The sequence below is a fragment of the Podarcis erhardii genome (assembly GCF_964252035.2).
Source record: "Podarcis erhardii genome assembly, chromosome: 14".
Lineage (NCBI taxonomy): Eukaryota > Metazoa > Chordata > Lepidosauria > Squamata > Lacertidae > Podarcis > Podarcis erhardii.
Window position 1 is genome coordinate 10,267,300 of NC_138503.1, and position 25,134 is coordinate 10,292,433.

Sequence of the window (25,134 nt, forward strand, 5' to 3'; positions counted from 1 at the left end):
GAGTGACCACTACTATACATGTTCTGATTATATAGTGCATATATGTGTACATAGATGAAAAGAATGAGAGGACAGGTCCCTGTCTCCGAAGGGGCTTACAGTGTGAAAACACAATCAAGGTATCAAAACAGGGCCATTTGCTATACCAGCTGTGGATAATGAGAGATAAATTTCAACAACGTCTGGGGACCCAAAGTTGAAGAAGTCTGCCACAGCTTTATTCTGCTGCCACTGACTCTTTTCTCGTTTGCCTCACATTTTCCTTTTCTCATTCTCATTTTAAATACTGCAAGAACTCAAATTCTTCCGTCTGAATACAGACAGCATTTGAATTTTATAAAATGTGTTCTAACCAATTAGAGAGTTAGAGTTCTTCTTGCCAGTGAACCTGGACCGAATGTAACATTTGACCTTAGATAATACCTCAGCAAGGCCTGGGGCTGATCTTTGCACTGGCTGGAGGCATGTTAATGGAGCAGATTAGAAGGCCTTGGGAGACCAAGGTCCTCTTGGAGAAATGCTTTCCCCGGGATCAGCAAAGCTTCCCTAAGCAAACGTACTTTTGTCCAAACCATGAAATTAGCTGTATAAAACAGTGTGGAGAGAGCTCACGCAAGGCACTCGAAGGCTAATCAAGACCATGTGGAGAATGGCAGGGCGCTGCATCACATGTCTGAGCTTGCCTAACAATTTTCTCTCCGGCTTGCCATAGATTTGGAATTTCCCAAAGATTATCCCTCTGGCTGCCTCCTTGGCTGTGTGGACTTGATTGACTGCTTGTCGCAAGAGCAATTTAAGGAGCAGGTGAGTGAGCACCAAAAAAACCCCAACCTGCTCGGTTTTGTGAGTGTTGAAGCTGGAGCACATTATTTGGCTGCCTTTGGCAAAAATGAAGGTCCTCCTTTCTCCTTCCTCCCCCCAGTAGGGTGGCAAAATTATGCTACTGCTATGATTTTCCAGACTGGAGGTTTCCAAAGGGGCTGTGAGTGTCCCTTTCAAGTCCTGCTGCTTCAAGCATAGGAACCTGCCTTATCCCAAGTCAGGACTATTTATCCATGTAGCCTGCCCAGTGTTGTGTCTTAGGTTTTCACTGTCCAATATTTCAGGCTGCAGTCTTTTCCATCATTTGCTGCTTGGTCCTTTTAGTCCAGGGAATTGAGACTTGGGACATTCTGCATGCAGCGCTTGTGCTCTGTGGTCTTCTCTCTACAGCAGGGGTAGGCAACTTAAGGCCCAGGAGCCGAATGTGGCCCAATTGCCTTCTTAATCTGGTCCGCGGATGGTCCGGGAATCAGCGTGTTTTTACATGAGCAGAATGTGTCCTTTTATTTAAAATGCACCTCTGGATTATGTGTGGGGCCTTCCTGGTGTTTTTACATGAGTAGAATGTGTGCTTTTATTTAAAATGCATCTCTGGGTTATTTGTGGGGCATAGGAATTCGTTCATTATTTTTTTCAAAATATAGTCCGGCCCACCACATGGTCTGAGGGACGGTGGACTGGCCCACTGGCTGAAAAAGGTTGCTGACCCCTGCTCTAAGGCAACAACCTGTTCCTCTGGTAGAGTTGGGCAGGTACCAGCAGCTTGCTTTTCCAGAAACGTAAGAGAAATCACCATAAAACAAAGAGTATGAATTAAAATGTAAAGCAAGTCTTCAGCATACAGGCCACAGGTTTGTTGCAGATGATAGATCTGTTCTCGAGCTTATGGTGGAAGCAGAGGCGGGGGGGGGGAGTGTCTGACTGTGGGGGTCGTGCGTGAACCTCACAACCTTGTGTGTGGCTTTGAGCGTCACTCTTCTTTCTCAGAGCCATGTCAGTTGTGACCTGTATTTGTTTAACCAAATCAGTCCTGAGTCAGGGAAATCCCTTTTTGAATAGGGCTCCTGGCAACCAGTTGGTTGGTTATTGATTTACAGAGGCAGCTGCAGCTAGGCCAGCACACCTAGTAGATTCATAGCAGTCCGTTGGCAGGGAGGGAGATCTTTCTGTATCAGACAAAAGCAGCCGCCACTACTTGTTTACCCATGTTTGGTAATGTTCTGCATAGAGGCAAAATCTTCTGTTTGTGAACTCAGAATACTCAGTAGTTAAAATGCATACCCACCCACACCCTGGTGTTTCATTCACAGTTTTCTCCAAGGGAGGCTCAGTAAGTGGCCTTTGTATCTGAGCTTCAAAGGATCCCTCTTACTATCGTATTCCTGGCCTGTATTTAATAGGTTGTATGTATCTAGTAATGGGATATCTGGTTTTCTTTTGTTATGATGTTATATATTTTGTGTTTTTATGTTGTAAACCGCCCTGTGATCTTTGGATGAAGGATGGTATATCAATTTAATAAATAATAATAATTGTACCTAAACAGGCTCCTCCTGCAGTGTACATTTAAAGCACTGATGCCACTTTAAACAGGCGTGGCTTTTCCCCAGAGTATCTTGGGAACTCTTGGTTTCTTAAGGGTTCTGAGAGTTGTTAGGAGACACCTTTTTTCCCTTCTAGAGGTACAGTTCCCAGAGTGCTTTAACAATTGATTTCTCTTCCCAGGGAAATCTGGGAAGTGCAGCTCTTCGAGGGGAATATTGTTGTTTCATGATGGGAGTTGTAGTTCAAAACACCCAGAGGGCACCTGGTTATGGGAGGCTAGCTCAAAGGTCAAGAAGATCAAGCTGACCATGATGATTCACCTGGAGAAGTACTCTAGAGTGGGAGAGCCTTCCACTGTCCATCACTGCTTCCATGAGTAATGGTTTGGGATATGGCTGCATTGGGTTGAGCTCTGCAGAAAGGAGCACTGTCTTTATTTTTTTTAAAAAAAAATTATTAAGGGTTTTCTTGTTTTACAGTGTAAGTGTAATGCCTCGTATTTTTTCCCCATGTAACATTTTTACAAATCCGTTTCATTTGTTGAGGCATTAGGGGGAGAGAAAAAAAGGGGGGTGGAGGGAGGGGAGATGGATGGGGGTGGGGTCGGGTAGCGGTGTTTCTATTATGCTTAATGTATGTAGAGTTTGGTGTCAGCGTGCTTGTGTTGTTCACTGGTGTTCCTTTGGTGGTGAGAGAGGTTGGGGTTGGCCTAGGGTGTGATTGTTTGTTTGTGATTGGCTGTGGTGATCTTTGTTTTCGTGTGTGAGTGAGGTGGGTGGGTGTTTTGGGTCAGGTTAGCCATATTGATTTGTATGCTGTTGGTGGATTATTGTCATTGTCCTGTTGGGCTGTGTATGTGATAAAGGGGAGCCATACCGGGGTGAAGGTGTCTTCTTCTGTTTGTCCCCGTGTCAGTTTCAGTTTATTAGTTAATTTTTCTAGTAGGGCTGTTTCCCATACTATTTGGTACCATTGGCCCATGCTTACTCCTGACAGGTCTCTCCAGTGTCTGGTTATGGTGTTTCTGGCTGCTGAAAATAGGTGGGTTGTGAGTTCTTTGTGGTGTAAATGGGCATTGTTGTCTTGGAAGATGTTTAGTAGGGCCAATTCTTAGTTGCTTAGTTATTTTACATATTTCTTGTATGGTTGTTGTCCAGAATAGTTGGATTTTGGGACACTCCCACCACATGTGCAGGTATGTGCCTGTGGAGGTGCACCCTCTCCAGCATTTTGGTGAGGTTCCTGGGTGTATTAGCGCTAGTTTCCTTGGTGTTAGGTACCACCTGTAGGTGAATTTCAGTGTGAGTTCTTTTCTTTTCGTTGATATGGATTTAAAGGGGGGTTTAGACCACATTCTGGTCCATTGAGTGGGGTTAATCTCATAGCCTATGTCATTCTCCCATTGTTTTTTGATTGCATCTAGGGGATTTGTGGGATTTTGGAGTAGTATTTTGTATATTGCGGATACCGTCCCTTTGCCGTTTTCCTTTGTTGTTAGGAGGAGGTTTCCGAAGGTTGTCAGGGGCCTAGTTGCTGCTGATTTTACTGTTCGGTTGTTTAAGAGGGCATGTAGTTGGTGTTGTGTTAACCAGGGCATTTGGGTGTCTTCTAGTTTGTCTTGTATTTCTTGTGTTGACAAGGGTTTGTTATTTTTATAAAAGTCTATTAGGCGATATAAGCCTTTGGTTCGCCAGGTTTTTATCTGGAGGTTTTGTGCTGCATGGTGGAATAATGGGTGGTACCCCAGGGGGATTAGTGGGGATGGGGTTGGGGATAGTTTGCCTATTTGTGTTTTCCATGCTTTGAGCATGGTCTGTGTGTACCTGTTAAGTGTTGTGGGAATTTTCTTTAGTTTGTTTGGGAGGAGTGGGTATGTTGTGGTGCAGGTATTTTCAATTGTGTCCCTCTCTAGGTGTACCCATTGTTTTGTCTCATCTTCTAGTATATGTGGGATTATATGGCGTATTTGGTTGGCAATGTAATATGCTTCTATGTTGGGGGTTCCCCATCCTCTTTCTGAGGTGGGGAGGTGCTGGGAGCACTGTCTTTAGAGTGGCTGAGCAGTGGTGTAGAGCCAGGCATGGCATTGTCACAGTGGGGAAACCTTGTTATGTTCCTGGACCTCACCTGTGGGCATGTGACGCAACCACTTTACTGAAGCTAAGCAGATCTGGGTCTGGTCATTGCCTGGATGGGACACCATGATTTAGTTTCCTGAATGAAGGAAGGCAGCAGGATGTAAATATGCTAAAGAAATGTGACACAAATGGTTGGCTGATAACACATGTTGGATTCCTTCTGATGGAGCAAAACTTTCTGAAGTCTTGCATTCTTCAAGCCAGGTTATCTGACTTTCAGGTTATCTTCTTCTAGGCAGCCAGCTCTTCAACCACTGACAGACCTACCTATTACAGGTGTATATAGAAAGCATGGGTGGGGACCCCAGCCCAGGCCATTAGCTGGGTGCAGCTTGCAGCTGGATTTCACCTTGTCCTTCTGGGTGCTCTTGTGCCAATTAGCTGTTCTGTGGGCAGCAGCTGAGAGGGGAAAAGGGCTTTGATATATGGCAAAGTGTGCACACTGCCATTCTTAGAATTTTTCTGTGGAAAATACTAAGTTGCTTTTGACTTTTATATGGTCAGGGCAAATAAAGGGTGTTGGGGATGATTTGTTGTTGTTATTTATTAAACACACTTTGTAAAATAAAGTCTATGGAGGAATGGAAGGTTTAAGAATTAAATATATGTTTCTGCTTCCATGGGAAATACCTATATGGTTTTTTTAAAAAAAAAATTTATGATTTTCGATTTTTTACATTTTAAAAAATTTCCTTTCATTTTAACATTTCAAGACTTGACTTCCTTTCCCCTTTTTCTGCAGTTCCTTAAATTTATTTTAAATATTCTCTGCATATCCAAATTAATTTAATTTACTCATTTATTTGTCTGCTTTAAATATATACTCTTATGAAACTGCAGGTTATTACAATAAATCCTGCCAATATTCTTATCTGTTTACAGTTTGTTTGTAAATATTCCATAAATCATTTCCATTCTTTTATAAAAAGTTTGCTATCTTGATTTCTTTTTTTTTCTTTTTTTGTATGCCATTTCTGCACATTCCATCAGTTTTTGTATCCATTCTTCTTTCATCGGGACTTCTTCTTTCCATTTTTGGGCAAGCAACATTCTTGCCGCTGTACATGAATAGATTTCTATACAGTTTGAGTAGTTCTGTCCCTATAATACCTATATGGTTAAGGGTATGAGATGGTGTATGGCTCTGGCCCATTCCTAGAATGTGTCCCCAATAGCTTTCCACTGGGTAATGTGGTCCTAAGATGGCAGAAGACTCTCCACTCCTGATATAAAGAAAACCTTGATCTTACCTGTGTGCCAAAGCATAGGGGAAGCTCTGTTGCTCTTAATGATGTGCCTTCTGCCTCTTTGCTCTCTTCTTGCCACCAGAGGGACACCCAATACTTTGCAGTTTATTTAGTCAGGAACAGGAGGACTGCTAGCCAAGCTCCTGGTCTCCTGCCAGTCGCTTCAGCTCCCTTCCCTTCCTTATCTTCCATTAACTTGAAACCAAACAGCTTAGCCATCATGGAAGGACACCCAACCCTCAGGTGTTATAAGAATCCAGTCAAGCCCAGGGATCTGATTATTTGAGAAAATTCTCTTTATTTGAGAAAGGGGGGCAGAGAGAGAGAGAGAGAAAGTAAGGAGGAAGGCAATGAGTGTGCGCAATAATAAAAAGGAAATAAAACATTACACCAGAGCATTGGTCTGGCTCTTGGCTAGCGAACTGGTGACTCTCCAGCTCTTGCTAGACTCCAAACAAATAAATCTCCCAGCAGTGGAGGAGGTGAATAGAATATAAGCCATTCCGCATTGGAAGCCAGAAGGCTGCTTTTGAAAATGAGAGGCAAATATATTAATATGCATCCGTTTTTTAAAAAAGTGTCACAGCAGAGCTGCCCAGCATCTTGATCAGAGGTAGAAAACTGGTGCTTTTGAACTGCTGCTGGACTCTGGTTCCCATCTGCTCCATAGTCAGGGATGATGGGTAGGGTAGTCTTAACATCATCTGTAGGGCCATAGATTCTCCACTGCAGATCCTGATAACCAATAGACAGTTTGTGTTAGAGAAACCGGATGCTACTTCAAGCTAGTTAGCTTTACTCTGCTTCTCAAACAAAGCGTACGTAATCTTATGCTTGGGAAGAAGCCTATAAGGACTTGAGTCCAAATATAAATCTCCGCACCACACTGCCACATCCCTGACCATCAGCCATGCTGGTTGAGGTTGGTGAGAGTTGAAGTGCCACAGGTTCCCAGTTCCTGCTCAACGCAGGTCAGTCCTGTGGATCAGTTTCTGGATGCATGCTGGCCTCCCTCCTCTTGCGCAACTGTAGGATAAAACAATGCAGAATGTCAGAAAACTCTAGCCTGAGAGAAATCATATTATGTGCTGCTTTCATTAAAAACGACGTCATTACTTCCTGAAAAGGGAGTGGATTGCTTCCATAATTTCATTTCAGTAGCCAACATATATATTTTGAGAAAATGTCTCTTTCACATCATTTATGTTTATTCAGTCACATCTCTATGCCTGTACTTACAGAGTTAAAATAGATAATACCGCTATATTTTTCTGTTGGTAAGCAATGCCATAAATAATACATGTCAGTGTGGCTAGATATGCTCAGTATTTGGTCTGGTTGCCTTTAATTAAAAGCATTTTGCCTGTTTTCGGAAAAAGTGTGCATAAATCACACCCTTTTCATTAATTACGTATAGAAGACAGCAACTATCCAAGAGGATACACAGCTTTCAAGCAATGAGGAGGCCATTTAGAGCTGAAGATCAAAACTGAAACAATAATTAATTATACCCGTTGCTATCCACGTACATTCTACACACTAGGGTTTTATTTTATTTTTAAACTAGATAGCTGTGTTAGGACAAAAATCCTAAAGTAATAGTAGGCAGCACCTTCATAATGCCCAACTGAAATATTAGGAAGAGAGCAAGCTTTCAGGTTCAACAGAACTCTTTGTCTAAGCAAAACAAGCAAAAAAATGGGGTGAGGTGGAATCAGTATGTTAGACTAGATGCAAAAAAAGCACCTAATTTGTTGGGCAAGTCTTAATTCCCCCTTTATTGAAAAGAGGGATGGACGGTTGAGGGTGATGCCTGATAGCATAAATTCCAGAGCTGCAGCATCTTGCTCAGCATTTAAATGTGAAATATCAACTCACTGAAAAAGTCCCACTGATGTGATCGCTCATTTGGTAGAGCATGAGACTCATAATCTCATGGTCATGGGTTCGAGAGCCCTGTTGCTCAATAGATTCCTGCATTGCAGGGGGTTGAACTAGGTGACCCTCGTGGTCCCTTCCAACTCTACAATTCTATGAATTGTTGTCACTGCTGCTGCTTTCCTTTTGTGAACCTTTTCAGTGTTTATTATTATTATTGTTATTGTTATTGTTATTTATTTTATTTATTGCTTGTGTTTGTAAACTGCCTTGGAAAATATTTCCTTTTCAATGATAGGTTATAAAAAAAGAGAAAAGTCCGGGTTGTTCCAGCTGTGTCCAACTTATGCAAGGATATATATGTATGTAGCACAGACCTGGAACTGTTTGCCAAGCCTTTTGTTGAGAGAGGGGCATGGGCTGTCTCCCCTGCGCCCCCCAGGTGCCTCCTTTGCTCCTACTCCCGACTTGATCATGCTTGCAACTGATTTCCTGCTCAGGGTGGGCAGTGTGAAGAGTGACAAGGAGCTTGCATAAGTGCGAGATGAAAGGGAAATGAAGCAGCCTGGCTAAGATGTGTCCATCTCCTCTTCAAAGCAGCCAAACCACTTGCCAGCCTGTTTCTGTTATCTGCAAGCAGCAGATAGAAGCTCTCAACAGCCTCCAGGGAAGATGTTGCTTGCATTCAGCAGCACAGTAGGGCTGTGGTTTGTAACCTCAGCAGTTGAGGCAGTTAGAGAGAGAGAGAGAGAGAGAGAGAGAGAGAGAGAGAGAGAGAGAGAGAGTGTGTGTGTGTGTGTGTGTGTGTGTGTGTGTGTTTTCCCCCTCCTTCTTAGCAAAGCCATTTTGATTACCAAATCCATGACTATTAGCGGCAGTGGTTTTGCACAGTTCCTTTCTCACCTGTCTCAGCTTGACCTAGCAGACTTTCACACCACAGGCTGTGTGGCTTTTAAAAATCTCACCCCATGGCTTTAAATGAATGCATTGGAGCTATTGCCTTATTTGTTTGTTTGTTTTTATATCCCACCTTGGTTGTCTCTTCCTTTCTATTTTATCTGAGCTTAGGTCAGGAGATCTGGTTTGTTTGTTTTAATTCACTGTGCTTATATCCCACCTGGTCTCCTAGGAGCTCAAGATAGTGTGCATGGTTTGTATGCTTTGTGTCACACAAAACACCCAGCCAAAGATAAAGCACAGTAACACTGCATTCCTCTCTAGCACATGTGACCTTTTCTAGTCCTCTGGAGAATTCACAGTATAATGTTTTATTATTGTGCTTGGAAGGGTGTCATCGGCATGATCCTGTTCATCCTTACATCTGTGTAAGATGTAGATCAGTGTTTTTGCAGGTGCGTAGGACAGCAGCCTGGGACGGGGGTGGCGCTGTGGGTTAAACCACAGAGCCTAGGACTTGCTGATCAGGTCGGCTGTTCGAATCCCTGCGACGAGGTGAGCTCCCGTTGCTCAGTCCCTGCTCCTGCCAACCTAGCAGTTTGAAAGCACCTCAAAGTGCAAGTAGATAAATAGGTACTGCTTTAGCAGGAAGGTAAACGGTGTTTCCGTGCGCTGCTCTGGTTTGCCAGAAGCAGCTTAGTCATTCTGGCCACAAGACCCGGAAGCTGTATGCCAGCTCCCTCGGCCAATAAAGCGAGATGAGCACCGCAACCCCAGAGTCGGCCACGACTGGACTTAATGGTCAGGGATCCCTTTACCTTTACCTTAAGACGGCAGCCTGGTGGTGAATCTGCAGCTGAGATTTTGAACCAGGGCAAAACAAAAAAAATGATAGCTATATCTGTTGTTGTATTAAGCCTTCTAGATGTAGTTGTATTAAGCCTTCTAGATGTAGTGCTGGGCTGCAGTTCCCTGAGTTTTGGCCATGCCAATGGAGTCCAGTGACATCTGGAGGGCTACAGATTCCCCTGCCCTGCCCTGCTTTACTGAATCTGTGAATCTGCACAAGCAGCCGGTTGTACCCATTACTTCACTTTGTGTTGGAGAAATCGGATGTTGGCTCAAGCCAGCTGGCTTTGCCCTGCTTCTCAAACAAAGTGTAGTCTTTTGCTTGGGAAGGCTATAACAATTTGAATCTCTATTTAGATAGCTACACCAAGAGCAAAAGATTTGTGGCCTCCAAATCTTGCTGGACTACAGCTCCCATCGTCCTTGACCATTGGGTATGTTGACATTAGCTGATGGGAGTTTAGTCCAGCAACATCTGAAGGGCCCCAAGTTCCCTGTCCCTGTTGCCTCATCTTGTGGCAGTGAATTGCATAACAGAAATTATGGATTGGATGAAGGAAGTTAGCATCTTTTGGAGAGGAAGAAAATGGAGAGTTGGGTTAGAATGTTGTGCCACATGGTATGGTGGATCTATGCAACAACTGGTTACTCTCCACTGTGGCATCCGCTTCCAGCACACAGCAGAGATGCCCAAGTGTTGAAATATACCAATTCAGATGGTATCTGCTTGCAAAAGTGTGCATGCCAGCAGTTTAATGGCAGGCATTCCAGGGAAGGAAGAGTTGAATGGCTCCATCTAGCTGAAAACTGTCCCATGCTTTTGGGAGGATGGGGGAGACCTCCTGCCGGGGACAGCCGGAGAGAAGCAAATTGAATGGCCTAGTATCTAAGCTTCCTTACTGTTTGGCGATCAGAGAGGTATGTGCATTCCCCATGTTGAAAGCAAAGCTAGCTTAGGTGTCATCATGACACCTTTAGAGATTAACAGATTTATTGTGGCAGCAGCTTTCCCACTTCATCCGATGCCATCTGCAAAAACCCGTTTCCCGGCTGCAGGCATGAGTTTTAATGCACGCTTACAGCTGCTCATCGCACAGCTGGAGTGCCAGCACTGGGAAAAGCACACATTTCTGACCCAGATAGTTGCCAAGATAAGCTTTAGCAAAGTGAAGGCACTGGTAAAGAAGAAGGGCTTTGAGTGGCTATGCGGAGAGCTCTTTGCTTCCCCCCACAGCTCTGAGTGCAATTTGCCCGCCCTCCTCTGCCTTCCATTGCACTTTGGCATTAGGAGAGAGCACTTCACGCTGACATAATTATATACATTGAGTAGTAGTATGCTTCTCGAAGATGGCTTTTTGGCTACTGATTTTTTTTAGCAAGCAGTAAACCAAGGTCAGGTTTCAGGCTGAAGCAGGGCTGCGTGCATGTTGCACATCTCGCAAACATTGGTTTGGATATTGGGCACCAAATTTGGTGTCCTAAATAACAAAACCTCGATTTTTTCTCTCTCTCTTTTAAATAAAAAACCCCCACAAGCTCTGGCCCTTAAGGCTGTGGCAGTGGACTTGAAAATGTGTAAGCAGTATCTGATTAAGGTGCTGATTAATATAGCAGGAGATGCCTTGGAAAATGCCCACTTCTTGATCACGGCCCTATAACAGTCTATGGGGCATTATGCTTCTAACAGGGTTTCCCTAATGACCTCAGTGATTGAACTGTTCTGCATAAGGGGCAGTGATCTTTCATGTCATCTGGTTCTTAGTTGTTTGGGGCTTTGTCAATAATTGGAATGTAAACATGGCCCAGTAGTTTATCAGCAGATGGCACCCTTCCCTTGAGACAGGTGTAATGTGTGCACATGCAGATGCACCACTCAACATGTAGGTTGCAGGGTTCTGCAGCAGTGACAGCTTCTGGATCCGTCTCAAGGGAAGCCACTTGTGAGGTTACCTATCTTGAGGCAGCCTTCTCCAGCAATAACAATGACTAGGCATGATGGGAGTTGTAGTCCAACAGCGGCTGGAAGGCACCAAGTTGGGGGAAGGTTGATTTATTGAATTTATATACTGCCCTATACCCAGAGGTCTCAGGGTGGTTCACAGAACAAAATGAAAATATAAAACCACAAAATATATAATCAAAATAAAACAACCCAATAACCCCCCCAACCCCATTTTAAATGGACATAGGATGTCAATAGGAGGTACTATTTCTAGGTTAACAGAGTCTGTAACCTGAAGCGTATGTAACCTGAAGCATCTATAACCTGAGGTACCACTGTATTAGCCTTAAGTTTCCCCTAGTCCTGCTACCTAAGATCTTTTTAACTGGAGCTGTCTCAGGTCTTCCTCAGGAGTTTGTGGATTGTACTTCCTTGGAGGTTTTTAAGCAGAGGTTGGCTGGCCATCTGTCATGGATGCTTTCACTGAGATTCCTGCATTGCAGGGGGTTGGACTAGATGACCCTCGGGTCCCTTCCAACACCATAGTTCTGTGATTTTATGATCCCGGAATTGAACTCAGGATCTTCTGTATGCAAAGCATTTGCTGTGCTTCTAAACTATGCTCCTTTCCTTGTTGGATTTTCCCCATTGGATTTTCAGAGAGTAAGACGCTGGTGTCCTATATCTTTTACCATGCCCACTTCTGGTTCACCGAAGTAGCAGAAATTATGCGAAAGCAGCGTATGTATGCCGCTGCTGCATTATTTTTTTCATAAACCATACAAACTCAACAAAGTGTGCATCTCCTTTATATATGTTCAGGTTTATTGTGGCAGAAACTTTTATAAGACTAGAGCCTTCTCATCAGACCCAGGTGTATACACATAATACACAGATATGGAGAAAATGAGGACGCGGGTGGCACTATGGGTTAAACCACAGAGCCTAGGACTTGCTGATCAGAAGGTCAGCGGTTCGAATCCCCGTGACGGGGTGAGCTCCCATTCCTCGGTCCCTGCTCCTGCCAACCTAGCAGTTCGAAAGCACGGCAAAGTGCAAGTAGATAAATAGGTGGGAAGATAAACAGCGTTTCCGTGTGCTGCTCTGGTTCGCCAGAAGCGGCTTAGTCATTCTGGCCACATGACCCGGAAGCTGTACGCCGGCTCCCTCGGCCAGTAAAGCGAGATGAGTGCCGCAACCCCAGAGTTGGCCACGACTGGACCTAATGGTCAGGGCTCCCTTTTTTTTTTTTTTTAATAAATATTTATTAAAGTTTTTAAATATAAATGCACAAATAATAAACAATCTTACTTCTATCACAGACATAATTTCATGACTTCTTTGGACTCCCTCGCGTCTCCCGCTCCCATTTACATCGTTAAAAGTTTTTTCCAAACAAATTATCAACTTGTTTACAATCTCATGTCCACTCATTCAAATATAATCTAGCACTTCTTCCAAAAAGTTTTATATTTTCTTTAGTCTCACTTATCATCAAATTTCAAATCTAATTTAGTGGTGGCCAATTTTTTATAATCTAGCATCCTTCTTAACATTCAACCAAATTACAATGTTTTTGTAGATACTTCTTGAATTTCTCCCAGTCTTCCTCCATCTTCTCTTCTCCCAGGTCACGGATTCTGCCTGTCATCTCGGCCAGTTGCATATAGTCCATCAGTTGCATCTGCCACTCTTCCAGTGTGGGTAGATCTTGAGTTTTCCATTTTTTTGCGATGAGTATCCTTGCTGCCGTTGTTGCATACATAAAGAATGTTCGGTCCTTCTTTAACACCGGTCAGGGCTCCCTTTACCTTTACCTTTATGGAGAAAATCTGGGGGGGGGGGACCAGTGAGGCTCAAACACCATGAAATTCAAGATGTACAGTCTGGACTGAGGACTGTGGACATCTCTGTGCAACACTCAAGTGCATTTGAGATAAGCATAATGATTGTACAGAGAGGCAGCCCTTCGTAATAACACAAACTTCCTAGCTTTGCTGTTCTCATTTAATACCTACTTATTTCCTGTGCAAAGTATGTACAGCTGTTGATAACTTGTTAACCCATTCAGTGATCCTGCCGAAACCCCAAACGTCCTTTTTTCTGGGTTATTGCTTTTGATGCCTGGTGAATAGCTTTTTCCTTTCTCTGGCTTCTCAGTCATAAATATTGTTAGCTCTATTGCACCAGTGCCACTCTGCCCCTGGTTTTGTCCTGAATTTTTGGATTTATTCTTAACGCTGTACTTTATACTTCTAATTTTTTACTTGTAAATTGGCCAGAGAATTTTTTTGCTGTAGAGAAGTGTAGCAATGTTAGAAATAAATAAAACCACCTAGCCCTTCTGTTAAGTACTTGTGGGGTGGGGGTCTTGGTATGCTAGAAAACATTTCTGGGCTGGCCATTGGACATCCTTTAATTCAAGGATGGGAAACTTGGAACCCACTGGCTTCAACCAGCATAGCCAGTGATCAGGGATGATGGAAGTTGTAATCCCCATCCCTATTTCAGTGGTCTGCACGTACTGAGCAAGTGCTCAACCACTGAGATTGGACCTCTTTGTTGCCTTTAGCCAGTGCCCTTTCTCTTGGGCATTTTTGTCACTCAGTCCTCATCACTCGGTCCTCGGTGATTCTCTGCGTTCATCTTTATTTAGCAGGTTTGCTTTGATCTAGCTTGCACATCAGTGTCCTTTGCTGTTTAGTCCTCAGGCCGACTCTGCTCAGCATACTGTGGGAAAGGCCAGTTGTGAGGTCTGTCTAAGAGTCCATCCCTTTCTGGTCTCCCCTTGTGAGAAGTGAAAGTCAGATTTCTGAAAACGTTACGTTCTGTACTGAGCGTGCCATTCCACGTCCCCCTTGGAGATCTGAAAGTAGCTTGCAGGGGATGTTTAATCTGCTAGTATTTCATGTGGCTGCATTTTACAGCTCAGTTGCATGTACTGATGGCTGAAAGACACTGTTCCTGGCAACCCTGGGATAAATGTTTTTGGATTATTATTTTTCTGGTAATTTTTACATTACTGACGTGTTGGCCACCCCAGACTCCTTGAAGGGTAGGATGTAAATTAAATAAATAAATACGAAAGTAAATACTCTGAAGTTAAGTCCCTTTCAGCTCAATAAGGCTCATTCCTAGGAAAGTGTGACTAGGATCATGGCCATAAATAGGGCATTCTGAAGGGCTGGCTTCTGCCACATCAAACTGCCCAGTCAAACAGAGCCATGTCTTCGTGTCACAGAATTGTAGGCAAAAATTTTGTGATGAGATAGTCCTAAGGGCATGTGAGAGTGAAGTTGGAAATGCAGAATAGCTAGGTAGCCTAAGGTGGTTATTTAACTGTATTAAAATTCACAGCGTCTGCCTTTATAAAATTTTAAAATAAATGCCTAGCCCTCAGTGACCATTCTAATTTTGTGCTCATTCCTTTTGTGCTTATTCTATGATTCTGTGATTCTGTGTCACTGACTAGAACACTGATAGGTTTCCTACTGAGCAATTAGATGGAATTCCACCTGCAGGCTTTTTTTATCTTTACATAAAATGGCTGGAGACTGCTGCTACTAAGACTTATGTTTTTTCTTTGCTTTTACTATTGAAGGAAAGCTAACAAACCTAAGGAAAATTTAGGTTAGGGGCATGGAATCTCCCTGAGGGGGTCATGTCGCCTTATAGCAGCAGTCCTGTTACGTAAGATCTTTTAAAAGCTCTATTTCCAGGCACATAGTTCCTGTCTTAAGAACTAGCTGCTTGAATTTGTCTGTATGCCGCGCAGATCCGCTTACACCTTGGCTATTCTCTGAATAAACCTCAAGAGCTCTTAGGGCCAACGAGCTGTTCCCTGCAATTAAATTCTAAATTGCTCTATGCTGCTTCAAGCATATTTTTGCTGATCTGTGTAACTTTTAGACATTCAATTCTCTCTCTCTTTCTCTCTCATAATTCATTGCGGTGTTGCTAACCCATTTTCTGTGTTTTGTTCTTTTCTAGTATCCACAGATGAGCCAGGAGTCAGCTTCTCCATTTGTTTTCATCTGTTCTAATGCCCAGGAGATGATTTTGAAGTTTCCCATCAAAGGCAAACACAAAATCTGTAAGCTCTACTTCTCTATTCCACATTGCAGGGCATTGGGGGGGGGGATAGGCTGGTTATTGCCCTTCGGGTGGTTCCCTTCTTTCAGGCTTTCCTGGCAGCAAATTATTGCATAAGGAGTGGTCGTCAGTAACATATATTTATATTTATATTTATATTATTTATATTTATATCCTGCCCACTCTGGACAGCTGGGTTTTAGCTGGCCTGGTTTTAGCTGTTAACAATATGAGTTTGATAAACCATAGTTTATTGGACAGAATGAGTCACATGTTTTTCCTGCCCCTCCCCTCTTCTCCTTGAGCATCCCGCTTCAAATGGAGGCAGTGTTTAAATGAGCTTCCTTGTTCAGATGGCACAGGAAACTTTAGCTTAACAACCCACAATAGCCTGAGGGAAGGAGAGGGGTCTATGGGGCATGTTTGGGCAATATTGGACCAAGATTGTTATGTCTGAACCAGGCCAATAGCTTCTCATAATGGGTTTAGTGAGCTGGTAGCTAATCTGTGAAGAACAATGGAGTGTTGTATATTTTGGCCTGAGGGTCTGGGAGGCATGTGTGTTGTGACTCAGGGCTTGGCATGTTTTCTAGCTCCTGGCCGTGTCACGCTGAAAGGTCTTTGCAATGGCTTTGGTTTCGTCTAATGGAATGCCCTCCAACCACTAGCTATTACTACCCAATTTAGCTTCTTTTGATTCTGTACCTACAGCATCGTCTACCATTAAGTGTTGCCGCATATTTTTTCTTCTGCTTTCCAAAGGACCCAGAGAGTTCTGATTAGGCATAGAGAGAGATTATTTTAAGATTATAACATGTCGCAGGCTGGTCCCCTACCAGCACTGAGTGTGAGGAAGGGTAATGTGAATGACAAAAGCTGGCATAATTCTTTATCATTTTTAGTTGGTCCTAATAAATAGTGTCCTGGTTAGATTACCCCCACCCCACCCCACCCCCATGGACCAACACAGCCCCTCCCCTGCCAATGTTAGTGTAATCCTTGAAAGCGTAGCTTAAAATCATTGCCATTCCCCACTGATGGTTAAACTGCTATTGTATCCCTGTAGTGTTTTACCTCTTTCTCATTGTACATCCTTGGATATACAGAGTGTGAGCAAATTATTCACACTCCTGTGTTTACAGTAGAAACAGAGCTGAATATGTCTTTATGTGGGTTGGTTTCCTGGCTTATGCCACAGCATTGTTTCCCGCAAAGGGAGTGGGCCTCTTGCTGTTGGAACAGATTTGGCAGCTGTGGCTGCACAACCCTTAAGAGGGATGCACCTGGCAAGGAGGCTTACCTCAACGTATTTATTGGGGAGGGCTAGGCGAGCTGGAATGGTGGTTTTGGGAACTTACTGTGAAATCAGCTTCCTGCAGGCACCAGGATTAAATGTTCAGAGCTTTTCGGTTTGGCTCTGATCATTTCTGGGCCTTGCCTGCCCTCCATCCCTGTGGATCCATCTGCATTCTAGAAAGGAGTTTGCTGTTGGAAGTCCTGCATGAATGGCATTAACCAAGAAGGCCAGTTTTGAAGGGTCCTTGGCAAAGTGCCCTGTCCTAATTTGGCTGGCTCCCATGATAGGTGCCAGCAGTGCTCCACATGAGTGTTTAAGCAGCTGGAAGCGGCTTTTTTAATTTCCCACAATGCCCCAGCATAGCATCACTCCAGGGCATTGTGGGAAATTATAATAACAGCTTCCAGGCACCCAGTGCTTTTCTTTTTTTAAGGGGGGGGGGACATGTACAGGACAGATGCCAGTGGTTGGTCTTGCTTGGGGCCCTAGCAGCTGCCCAAGGATCTGTGTGCTGGCACCAGGCCTGTCTATCAAACCGGCTCCTCTTCTGCTGCTTGCAGTAGACAGCCAAGCGTGAGGTTGGGATCCCCCACCCCCACTTCTCTGAAGCAGAATGTGCACTTCTGCTGCCAGTACAAACCCTTCTCAAGTGTGTCACAGTCTGTCCTTTCCAAAGCGACAGTTTCCTGCTCGAGGAGGGATCAGCCTAACAGACTGGAAGGAGATTGCCCGTGCCAGAGGCTGCCTGAGTCCCCTGCTCTCTCATCACTTTCCCTAGGCTTTCTCCCTCTTGGGAGGTTAGGCAACAGGAAAGCTTGTTGTTTGCAGGGAGAGGGTGGTGGTTGGTCATTCCAGGCCATTCAAGAATAGTTGGTGATAAGGCTATGGGACAGAGAATCCTGTAGCTGTTATCACAGCAGTGCCCTGTTGTTTTACTGTGGCAGAGCTGCAGTAGGAAAGAGTTCAATTCTGCGTGGATATTAGCTCAAAAGTCATTATTCTCATGGCATCCATTTGCCTAGTTGAATCATTCAGGCAACGTTAATGTTTCCTTGCTTGCTGCAGCATCTCTTGCCAGCCCAGTTCAGACAATGACTAACATTCACATCTTCTCACATTTGGATATGATCCATCAGTTCAAGTCCAAATGAAATTAGCAAGGATTGAACAAGAGCTTGTGAACAGGCTCTCATGCAGCTCCTGTTTATCTGAAATGGATTTGCAAAAGCTGCACACCCCACCCCACCCTGTCACTCACACCCGCACATTGTGTTTGCTCCTTTTAAGCAGATGGCTTTGCAAACATGTTCTGCTGTGCTGCTTGGTTGCTTGTGAAAGGTACGTTTGCCTCAAGTGGGACTGCAGGTGAACACATCACATGGGATGGCATTTGAGGAAAGCAGCAGTGGGGAAATGCATTTGCAAATACGATTTCATGTATCTAAGTAAAGAGCGTCCATCAAGAATTGGCATTGATGTGACTGGTTTGGTACTTCATGCCAAGGATCTGAGGTTCTCTGCCATAAAGCAGAGCTGTTGCTGAACGTCAAGCCAGGACCATAGGAAACAACCTTTATTTTTTGCCTCAATATGAGTGTGCCTTGGAGGAAACCTTCATTTCTGTGAACAACATGGGCATGAAATGGTTGGTTGAGCATGAAGTGGCCATTCTGTGCCATCCATAAAGATCTTTTTGTTGCCTGTATTATAAAAGATGCAGGCACAATAGCAGACTTTTAAAGGGACTGGAGATCCTGCAAGTTGAAAATTCTGAATACTACAGATATTTGAACAGTGCATACAAGTGCAGTGTCCCAAGGTGCAGTATTAGGATATTTCTTTGATTTTTGCTTTGACATGCAGATGTGCAGTACAATCCATCGATTTCCTGTGCCTGAGACACAGGACTTTCATTCTTGGATATCTGTTGACCTTAACAGCTACCCATTTAAATGGGAGTTTACCAGGCTTTTCCACATCCCAGCTATCAATCTTGGGACCAGCTTAAATGTTCAGATTGGCTGTTTTGTGGAGGAAAATACTACTATGTTTCTGCATAAGTATGTCAAAGGAAAGGCCTTCCCTACTCAAACCTTTGTGTCCTTCCTCCACCCCAGAATACCTGGCTGGTTTTCTTTTCAGCTTAGAATTCTTGTTCTCAAGCTGCTTTGAGTGTTATTTTTTAATGCAAAAAACAAAACAAAATGAATCTCGTGTTAAAAATCTAATCACACACCTTTGAATTTTAACAATCAAGGGTCTGTCATGTGTTCCTTTACCATTTTGGACATTAACCTTTTAACCGAGAAAGGCTGGTGACGTTTGGTGGTGAGTTCAAGGAAATGTTAGGTCAGGGGTAGCGAACCTCCAGCTAGCAACTCCTTTTGCCTGATTGGAATCGCTTTGGCATCATTATGCATGGACTCGCTCTCCATTTCCCACGCTCAGCTGAGCGGTGTCCCGAACAGTATGAGCTATCAGTTTGTCTAGCTCAGCTTGTACAGTAGCATGTGCGTGTCTGAGGGGTGCAGAGGCAGCTAATGAGTAACTGCTGGTTATAGATGAGTATGTCTCAAGTCAGCCGGTGCCCTGACCAAGCCGAGAGATCAATGCAAGCAGACTCCTCTTGACAAATGTTCCTGTCTAGAGCAATGGACGGCGAGCCAAGGGCAGCTGCTGCTTCAAACTGATTAAGGAGTACAAAATAGCATCAAACAAGAGGTGGCAGAGCGCATGCTTGAGCTGTAAAGACAAAGGGCAGGGCTTGGGTGTAAAGGGCAGGGGCTTACTGATATGTCGCTGGGTCTCCCTCTCTCCTCCATCTTGTCCCCTCACTGTTAGAGTCAGTGACTCTGCAGTTGATCCAAGCCTGGCCTGGGAGCTCATATGAATTTGGAACTGGTTCCATCTTGGCAACAGAAGCTGAATTGATCTGCTGTGCAGAGCTGCATACGATGGCAGTGCCATCTTGCTAGCAGTGGGGAGAGAGGAATTGCTAATCCTGTTTTAGCCAGTAATACTGTGGCTATTGATTCTGACAGCTCCGTCTGAGAGGATCTGAAGGGCTCAGGTGCTTCTTGGCTCAGGAGCCCTAATAGCTTGCGTTCACTATTCCCAGCAGTTCAAGGGCATGCCCCTGAGATGGTCTTGCTAGATTCCTATGCTCCTCTTGATCTCTCAGCCACCCACCACCTCTGCACTTCTAGTGCAAAGTGGGGAACTTCAGGCCCTAGGGGCCCAAGTAAACCCTGCAGGGCTCTCTTTCTGGCCTTTGGGACTCAGGCCACATCTCTCACTGGTCTTGCTTCATGCCTTCCTTGAGTTTATTTCATAGAATCATAGAATTGTAGAGTTGAAAAGGACCCTGAGGATCATCTGGTCCAACCACCTGCGATGCAGGTATATGAAGCTGCCCCATACAGGGATTGAACCTTTCAACTTTGGTGTTATCAGCACAATGCTCTAACCAACTGAGCTATCCAGGCTGACCCAGTTGGAATGTGTCCTTGAACCCTGATTGGATGGAGAGAGGGATGAGAATGTGTGTAGATGCCATAGCCTACTGTGCAAAGGTAAAATTTGCAGGTGTTGTTCCCCCCACTTTTGCCTCTGGCCCCAACCAGCCATGGGCAGGGGCCCCTAGAAGGTTGCACAGAAGGGAATGCAGCCCTCAAGAGGAAAAGGTCCCCACTCCTGGAGGTCTAGTGATGGCACAGGGTACAGGCCTGACCGGAAAAGATGTTGCTGTGCCTCTCCTTCCCTCTACAGTTGCTCTGCCTTGCAGGTGTGGGTCCTCGTGGAAAAGAGCAGCCACTTCCGCATTTCGGAGTTGTAGGTTTCCATTGCTTTCTGCTTCCCATAGCTGGAATAGAGGTTTCATTGCTCTGTATTATAAGGTGGTTTCTTGACTGAAGTGCTCATGGTCTCTGAGATGGGACTATGCATCCAGGAACATGGATAAGTCTAACTAGGGTTTTCCCCCCCTTAAGGTGATAACATTGCCTACACTTGATCCCCCACCCCTAAACCTTCCTCGAGGGCTTCTCGCTAAGGATGGAGCTCGAAAACCTGCTCTGCTGCCACCAGGCTCCTGTTGTATCCTAAGTGTTATCTGTGATGCAGAATTTTATCAGCAGCAGCGTTTTCACCCTGTTCCTCAGCCAACAAAAGCAAATTTCACTGGCAGGGTCTGTCTACCTGTCTAGTTTGTCTTCCTCCCTTCATCCACGGATAGTACAACCTTATGTGGCAGATTAGATTGTGGCTTTTCAAGAGCTTCCCAGTGAGCTTGGTCGCTGCACAATAACTCGACCAGGGAGGTGACTTCAAAGCTGCCATTAATGTAAGTAGGTTCTCATGATTGGAGTTGCCAAAGGAAAGAAGATGAGACGGAATTGCAGGATCACAGCACCTGGCATGCTGGGCTTTCAGGCTGTTATGTGTGCCCTTAACTAACAGGTGTCGAAGCCTTTTGTCCTGAGAATGGCCATGCCTGTTTCCAGGATGCTCTACTGCCTTCTCTCTGCTCACGGCCCTGGATAAACTTGCCTGCCTTGCCCACGCCTGTCTTTCAAAATGTCTGGCAATTGTCCCTTGGCTTTCCCAGAGTGTACCAGCTGGCTTGTTTCCTCCCCTCAAACAGAGATTGCTTTCCTCTTTGCAGCTGCGACAGCAGAGGAGGTGGTGGCAGCAGCGCTAGCCGTACTCCCCTCTCCAAGCCCCTGGATTTCTTTTTCTCTCCCCACCACTCGACACAATGCTTCACAGCTCCTTGCGTCACAGGGCAACAGCGGTGGGGTTTGGAAATGCCTGGTTCCTGAAGCAGGAAAATTGGATGTGACAGCAGCACACTAACAGGGGGAGACCTTGTTGCCTTCAGCTGATTTACATTGCAAATAACCTTTAAAAACAAGTACTCATGAGACTCCTCCCCCCTCCTCCCCGCTTCTTTCCTTTTTTACAGGGAAGCTGGATTCGAAAATTCATCAGGGAGCCAAGAAGGGATTAATGAGGCAGAAAGCAGTGGTGTGAGCCGGAGGGCACAAACACCACCCACCCACCCCACTCCCAGGCAAGAGAAGAATGGATCTGAACCCGACCACTGAGCCTGCTGGAGCAGAGGCCCCAGATACGTGAAGGGGGCATTCTGAAAGTGCAGGCACTGACAAAGAGGGATCCACAAGCAAAGGAAGGATTGCTGTTAGCTTGCATAAATATTAACAATCAAAGAGAGAAATTGGGTGCCGAGTTGTCTGTGGCCAAAGAGCACTGTGGGGAGCCCTAGAGGAGGAGGCCAGGATTATGGGCTAGCAGGATCTCTTCTGCCTTTGGCTGGCTTCAGGCCAAGCCAGAGGTGCTTTCGGAATTGGGCCTGTGCCAGAGCTTCAAATCATCACCCTATGCATTAAAGCTAAGCATCGTTTGGCTTTGTTTTCTTCTTGGCCTTGTTTCTTGCTGGGCACGGAACAGACGAGATCACTTTGCAGGAGGAGGGCTGGACTGTTACAGCATCCTCCGGCTAACTGGCTTGGAGGAAGATGTGCTGTAGGTGCCTGAAGCACTGGCTTGGCATCAAGGCCTGCTGCAGTTATCTCCCACGTGGGGCCAAAGGACTTGAGCTACGTTTCACCCTCTTATTAATTCCAAGCCTAAGGACAGGGCAAGGTGTCAGGGATGGAATGTGGTTGACTGCCAGCTCCTTGCTCTCTTGAGTTCTTGAACTAAACTGTCATCTTAAATCACCACTTCTGGTTTTTTATGTGAACGAACACACATAGACCACTAGCACTAGACAAGTAGACAGAGCTGAGTAACTGGTCCCTTCTCATCTGGGTGCATAAGTTTTAATCCTACATATTGCTGCCTGAATAAAATGGATGCCCCTCCCCCCTGTTCTCTTTAATACTTTATATTTAGCAAAGTGCAGTTGTCCTTGCAAACTTGCTCTATCTCTGTTACGAATGGTTCTCTCTCCTGTGAATTGCCCCTATCTCTGCATTGTCTTGAGTGTCAAATGCTTGTATGGCCCAACATTTTTCTGCATGGATATTGCTACCATTGCTCTCCTAAACAGATAGCTGGCACTGATCAAGAGCCTGATTTTTGCTACTTTTGGCTTGCAACAAAGGCTATTATGCCAGCTGTTCTGGTAAAGTGTGCAGAGCTGGCCTTTGTTCCTATCATAGCCATGTGGCTGGCTGGTCTTATATCTGGGCACTTGGTTCTTCGCCTACGTACCCTTACTGTGCCTCTGTTCCTGCTACTCTTACAGCCAGGGTGGGAAACTCTGCCTGGCCTCCCCATGTTTTCTCGAAGCCACACTCACCTGCCCCCACTTGCCTTCATATGCAACATCACATGTGGGGCAGGTAGCGATACAGCTGGATCCTGCAGCTGGATATCAGGGTTGAGCCCCCTGAATATCAGCTGATTGGCAGGGAGTTTGGCCCTGCTTGGTTTGTGTGTGCCAGCAGGTAAGTCTGAGAGAAAGGACATAGCTCAGTGGTAGAGCACATGCTTTGTGTTCAGAAAGCCCCAGGTCTTGGCATCTTTATGTAGGGCTGGGAGGGACCCCTCAGTTTGAAACTGGAGAGCCTCTACCAGTCAGTGTTGTCTGTACTCAGCCAGGTGGAGCAATGGTCTGACCTCGGTATGAGGCAAGCTACTAATAGTGCTGTGTTCTCACTGTGCTGTATAGCACTCCAATTGATTTCTCTTTACCTCCTCCTGCTAACTGCCGCCTTGGCATCTGTAAGCTCACTACACTGTGAAAGCCAAGATTTGTCTCCACAAAGGACTGTTAAAGTCACCCATTCCAATCTTCTCAGCTCAGCATTTTTGCCAAGGAGCTGTTTGGAGAACTTATCCCATCTTCTGCTTCCAAGTTGTCACATGCCTTTTCGCCTCCTCTTTGTCCATCCTCTTACAGTAATCTTGTTTTCAACCAAATATCTATAAGGCCCTCTTTCCAGCACTCCTCCCACCGACATTTCTCCTTCCTCGAAGCTCCTGTTTGGCTTCTGGTGTCTTGCCCTGCAGTGCAAATCTTGACTTCCACCTGCTGAGCAGGTGTGGGCTAGAGCCATAAATGTCTGGAAATCCCCTGTGTGGGTGCATGCACTGTTGATACATGCAGAAATGTGTAGCCCTTTGTGCTAGTGAGGCGGCCTAGCAGCAAAATGCTCCTGCTGAGCGCCTTCAGGGCTGCCTAGAACAAAGCATGATCTAGCACCTCCTTTTAGCAAGGGAGCGGATTACTTCTCTCTCTCTCTCTCTCTCTCCCTCCCCCTCCCGCCCGTGTGTGTGTGTGTGTGTGTGTGTGTGTGTAAAAGGTTTTCTTTAACAGTTCGATTTCACTGCTGAATGATTCAGTCCTTGAGCAAGTGTGTAAAAAAGAGAAGCAACAACTCGTGTTTTTCATGAACATGTGCACCCATACACAAGCTGAGACTGAATTGTTTTTTTATTTAATGTCTACCCCACTTTACTGTATAAAATGACCAAAACGGCTTAGTGCTGAAAAGGCAGTGCTAATAGGCAGCATTTTAAAAGCTAAAGCAAGAGACTAAAACAACCATTTTAAACAACACCAACTGAAATAAAAAGGTCTTCAGCAGCGGTCCAAAACTGGAAAGAGAACCCAGTGGATCTCTACTGTGACAGTTTTCTATAATCTTGGTGCCAGCACTGAGAAGGCCCCGTCTCGTACCCATCTATCCAATATCATGTATGGATGCTACAAGGAGCTGTGTCAGCTCCTATATGAGTCTTGCAGTAGCTTAGAAGCTGTCTCTCCATGGCAGGTCCCAAATCTTATTGGGCTTGTAGGGACAGCTGCAGATGAGGGTTGGCCCACCCATATGAGGCAAGGTAAGGAGACCGCATCCACTGGGGCAGCAGATCCTGATACAGATATTTGTTTCCCCCTTGCTACTGATGTACATCTTCACACTTCTTCCCTGGTGGGGTGTGTGTGGCATCATTTTGTGGTTTGCCTCAGGTTCCAAAACGTCTTGGGCCGGCTCTGCTGGAAATAGAATCCCTTTGGGAACAACATAGTTGGGATTCCTCTTTGCATTCTACCTCAAAGTTTCCTCCACCCCTTTCTCTGTCATATCACAGCCCAGCTGTACAGATCCTTCAAAGAACTAGGCTGACAAATCTTCACTCACAGGCAAATGAAGTACATAAAAAGTGAGGGAAAAACAAGGCAAGGTGGGAATCTATCTGATCTTCCCTTCACTCCAGCACCACAACCACTTTGACAGAAATGTCCCTCTGACAGAAAGTCAGTGAAAGAGGCACACACACTGCTAGCCTTGAGGGCTTGTCTCTTGGAAGGCAACATATCAGCTCTGTTCACCAGGAACGTCTATCTGAGTGCAGTGCTTGCAGCCAGGAAACTGGAGTCGAAGGAGGAATCTGACC

At 45.1% G+C, this 25,134-nt stretch overlaps 1 protein-coding gene across 1 annotated transcript in view; it reads left to right on the top strand.

The window, feature by feature from the left end:
* TRIP4 (thyroid hormone receptor interactor 4) overlaps window positions 1–22,129 on the top strand; it is a 40,769-nt gene extending 18,640 nt beyond the window's left edge. Inside the window, exons 11-13 of the mRNA XM_081838991.1 lie at window positions 713–804; window positions 15,309–15,411; window positions 21,671–22,129. Of these exons, the coding sequence (XP_081695117.1) occupies window positions 713–804; window positions 15,309–15,411; window positions 21,671–21,738 (263 nt within the window). The 3' untranslated portion in view covers window positions 21,739–22,129. The remainder of the gene's footprint in view (window positions 1–712; window positions 805–15,308; window positions 15,412–21,670) is intronic.
* The last annotated feature ends 3,005 nt before the right edge of the window (window positions 22,130–25,134 follow it).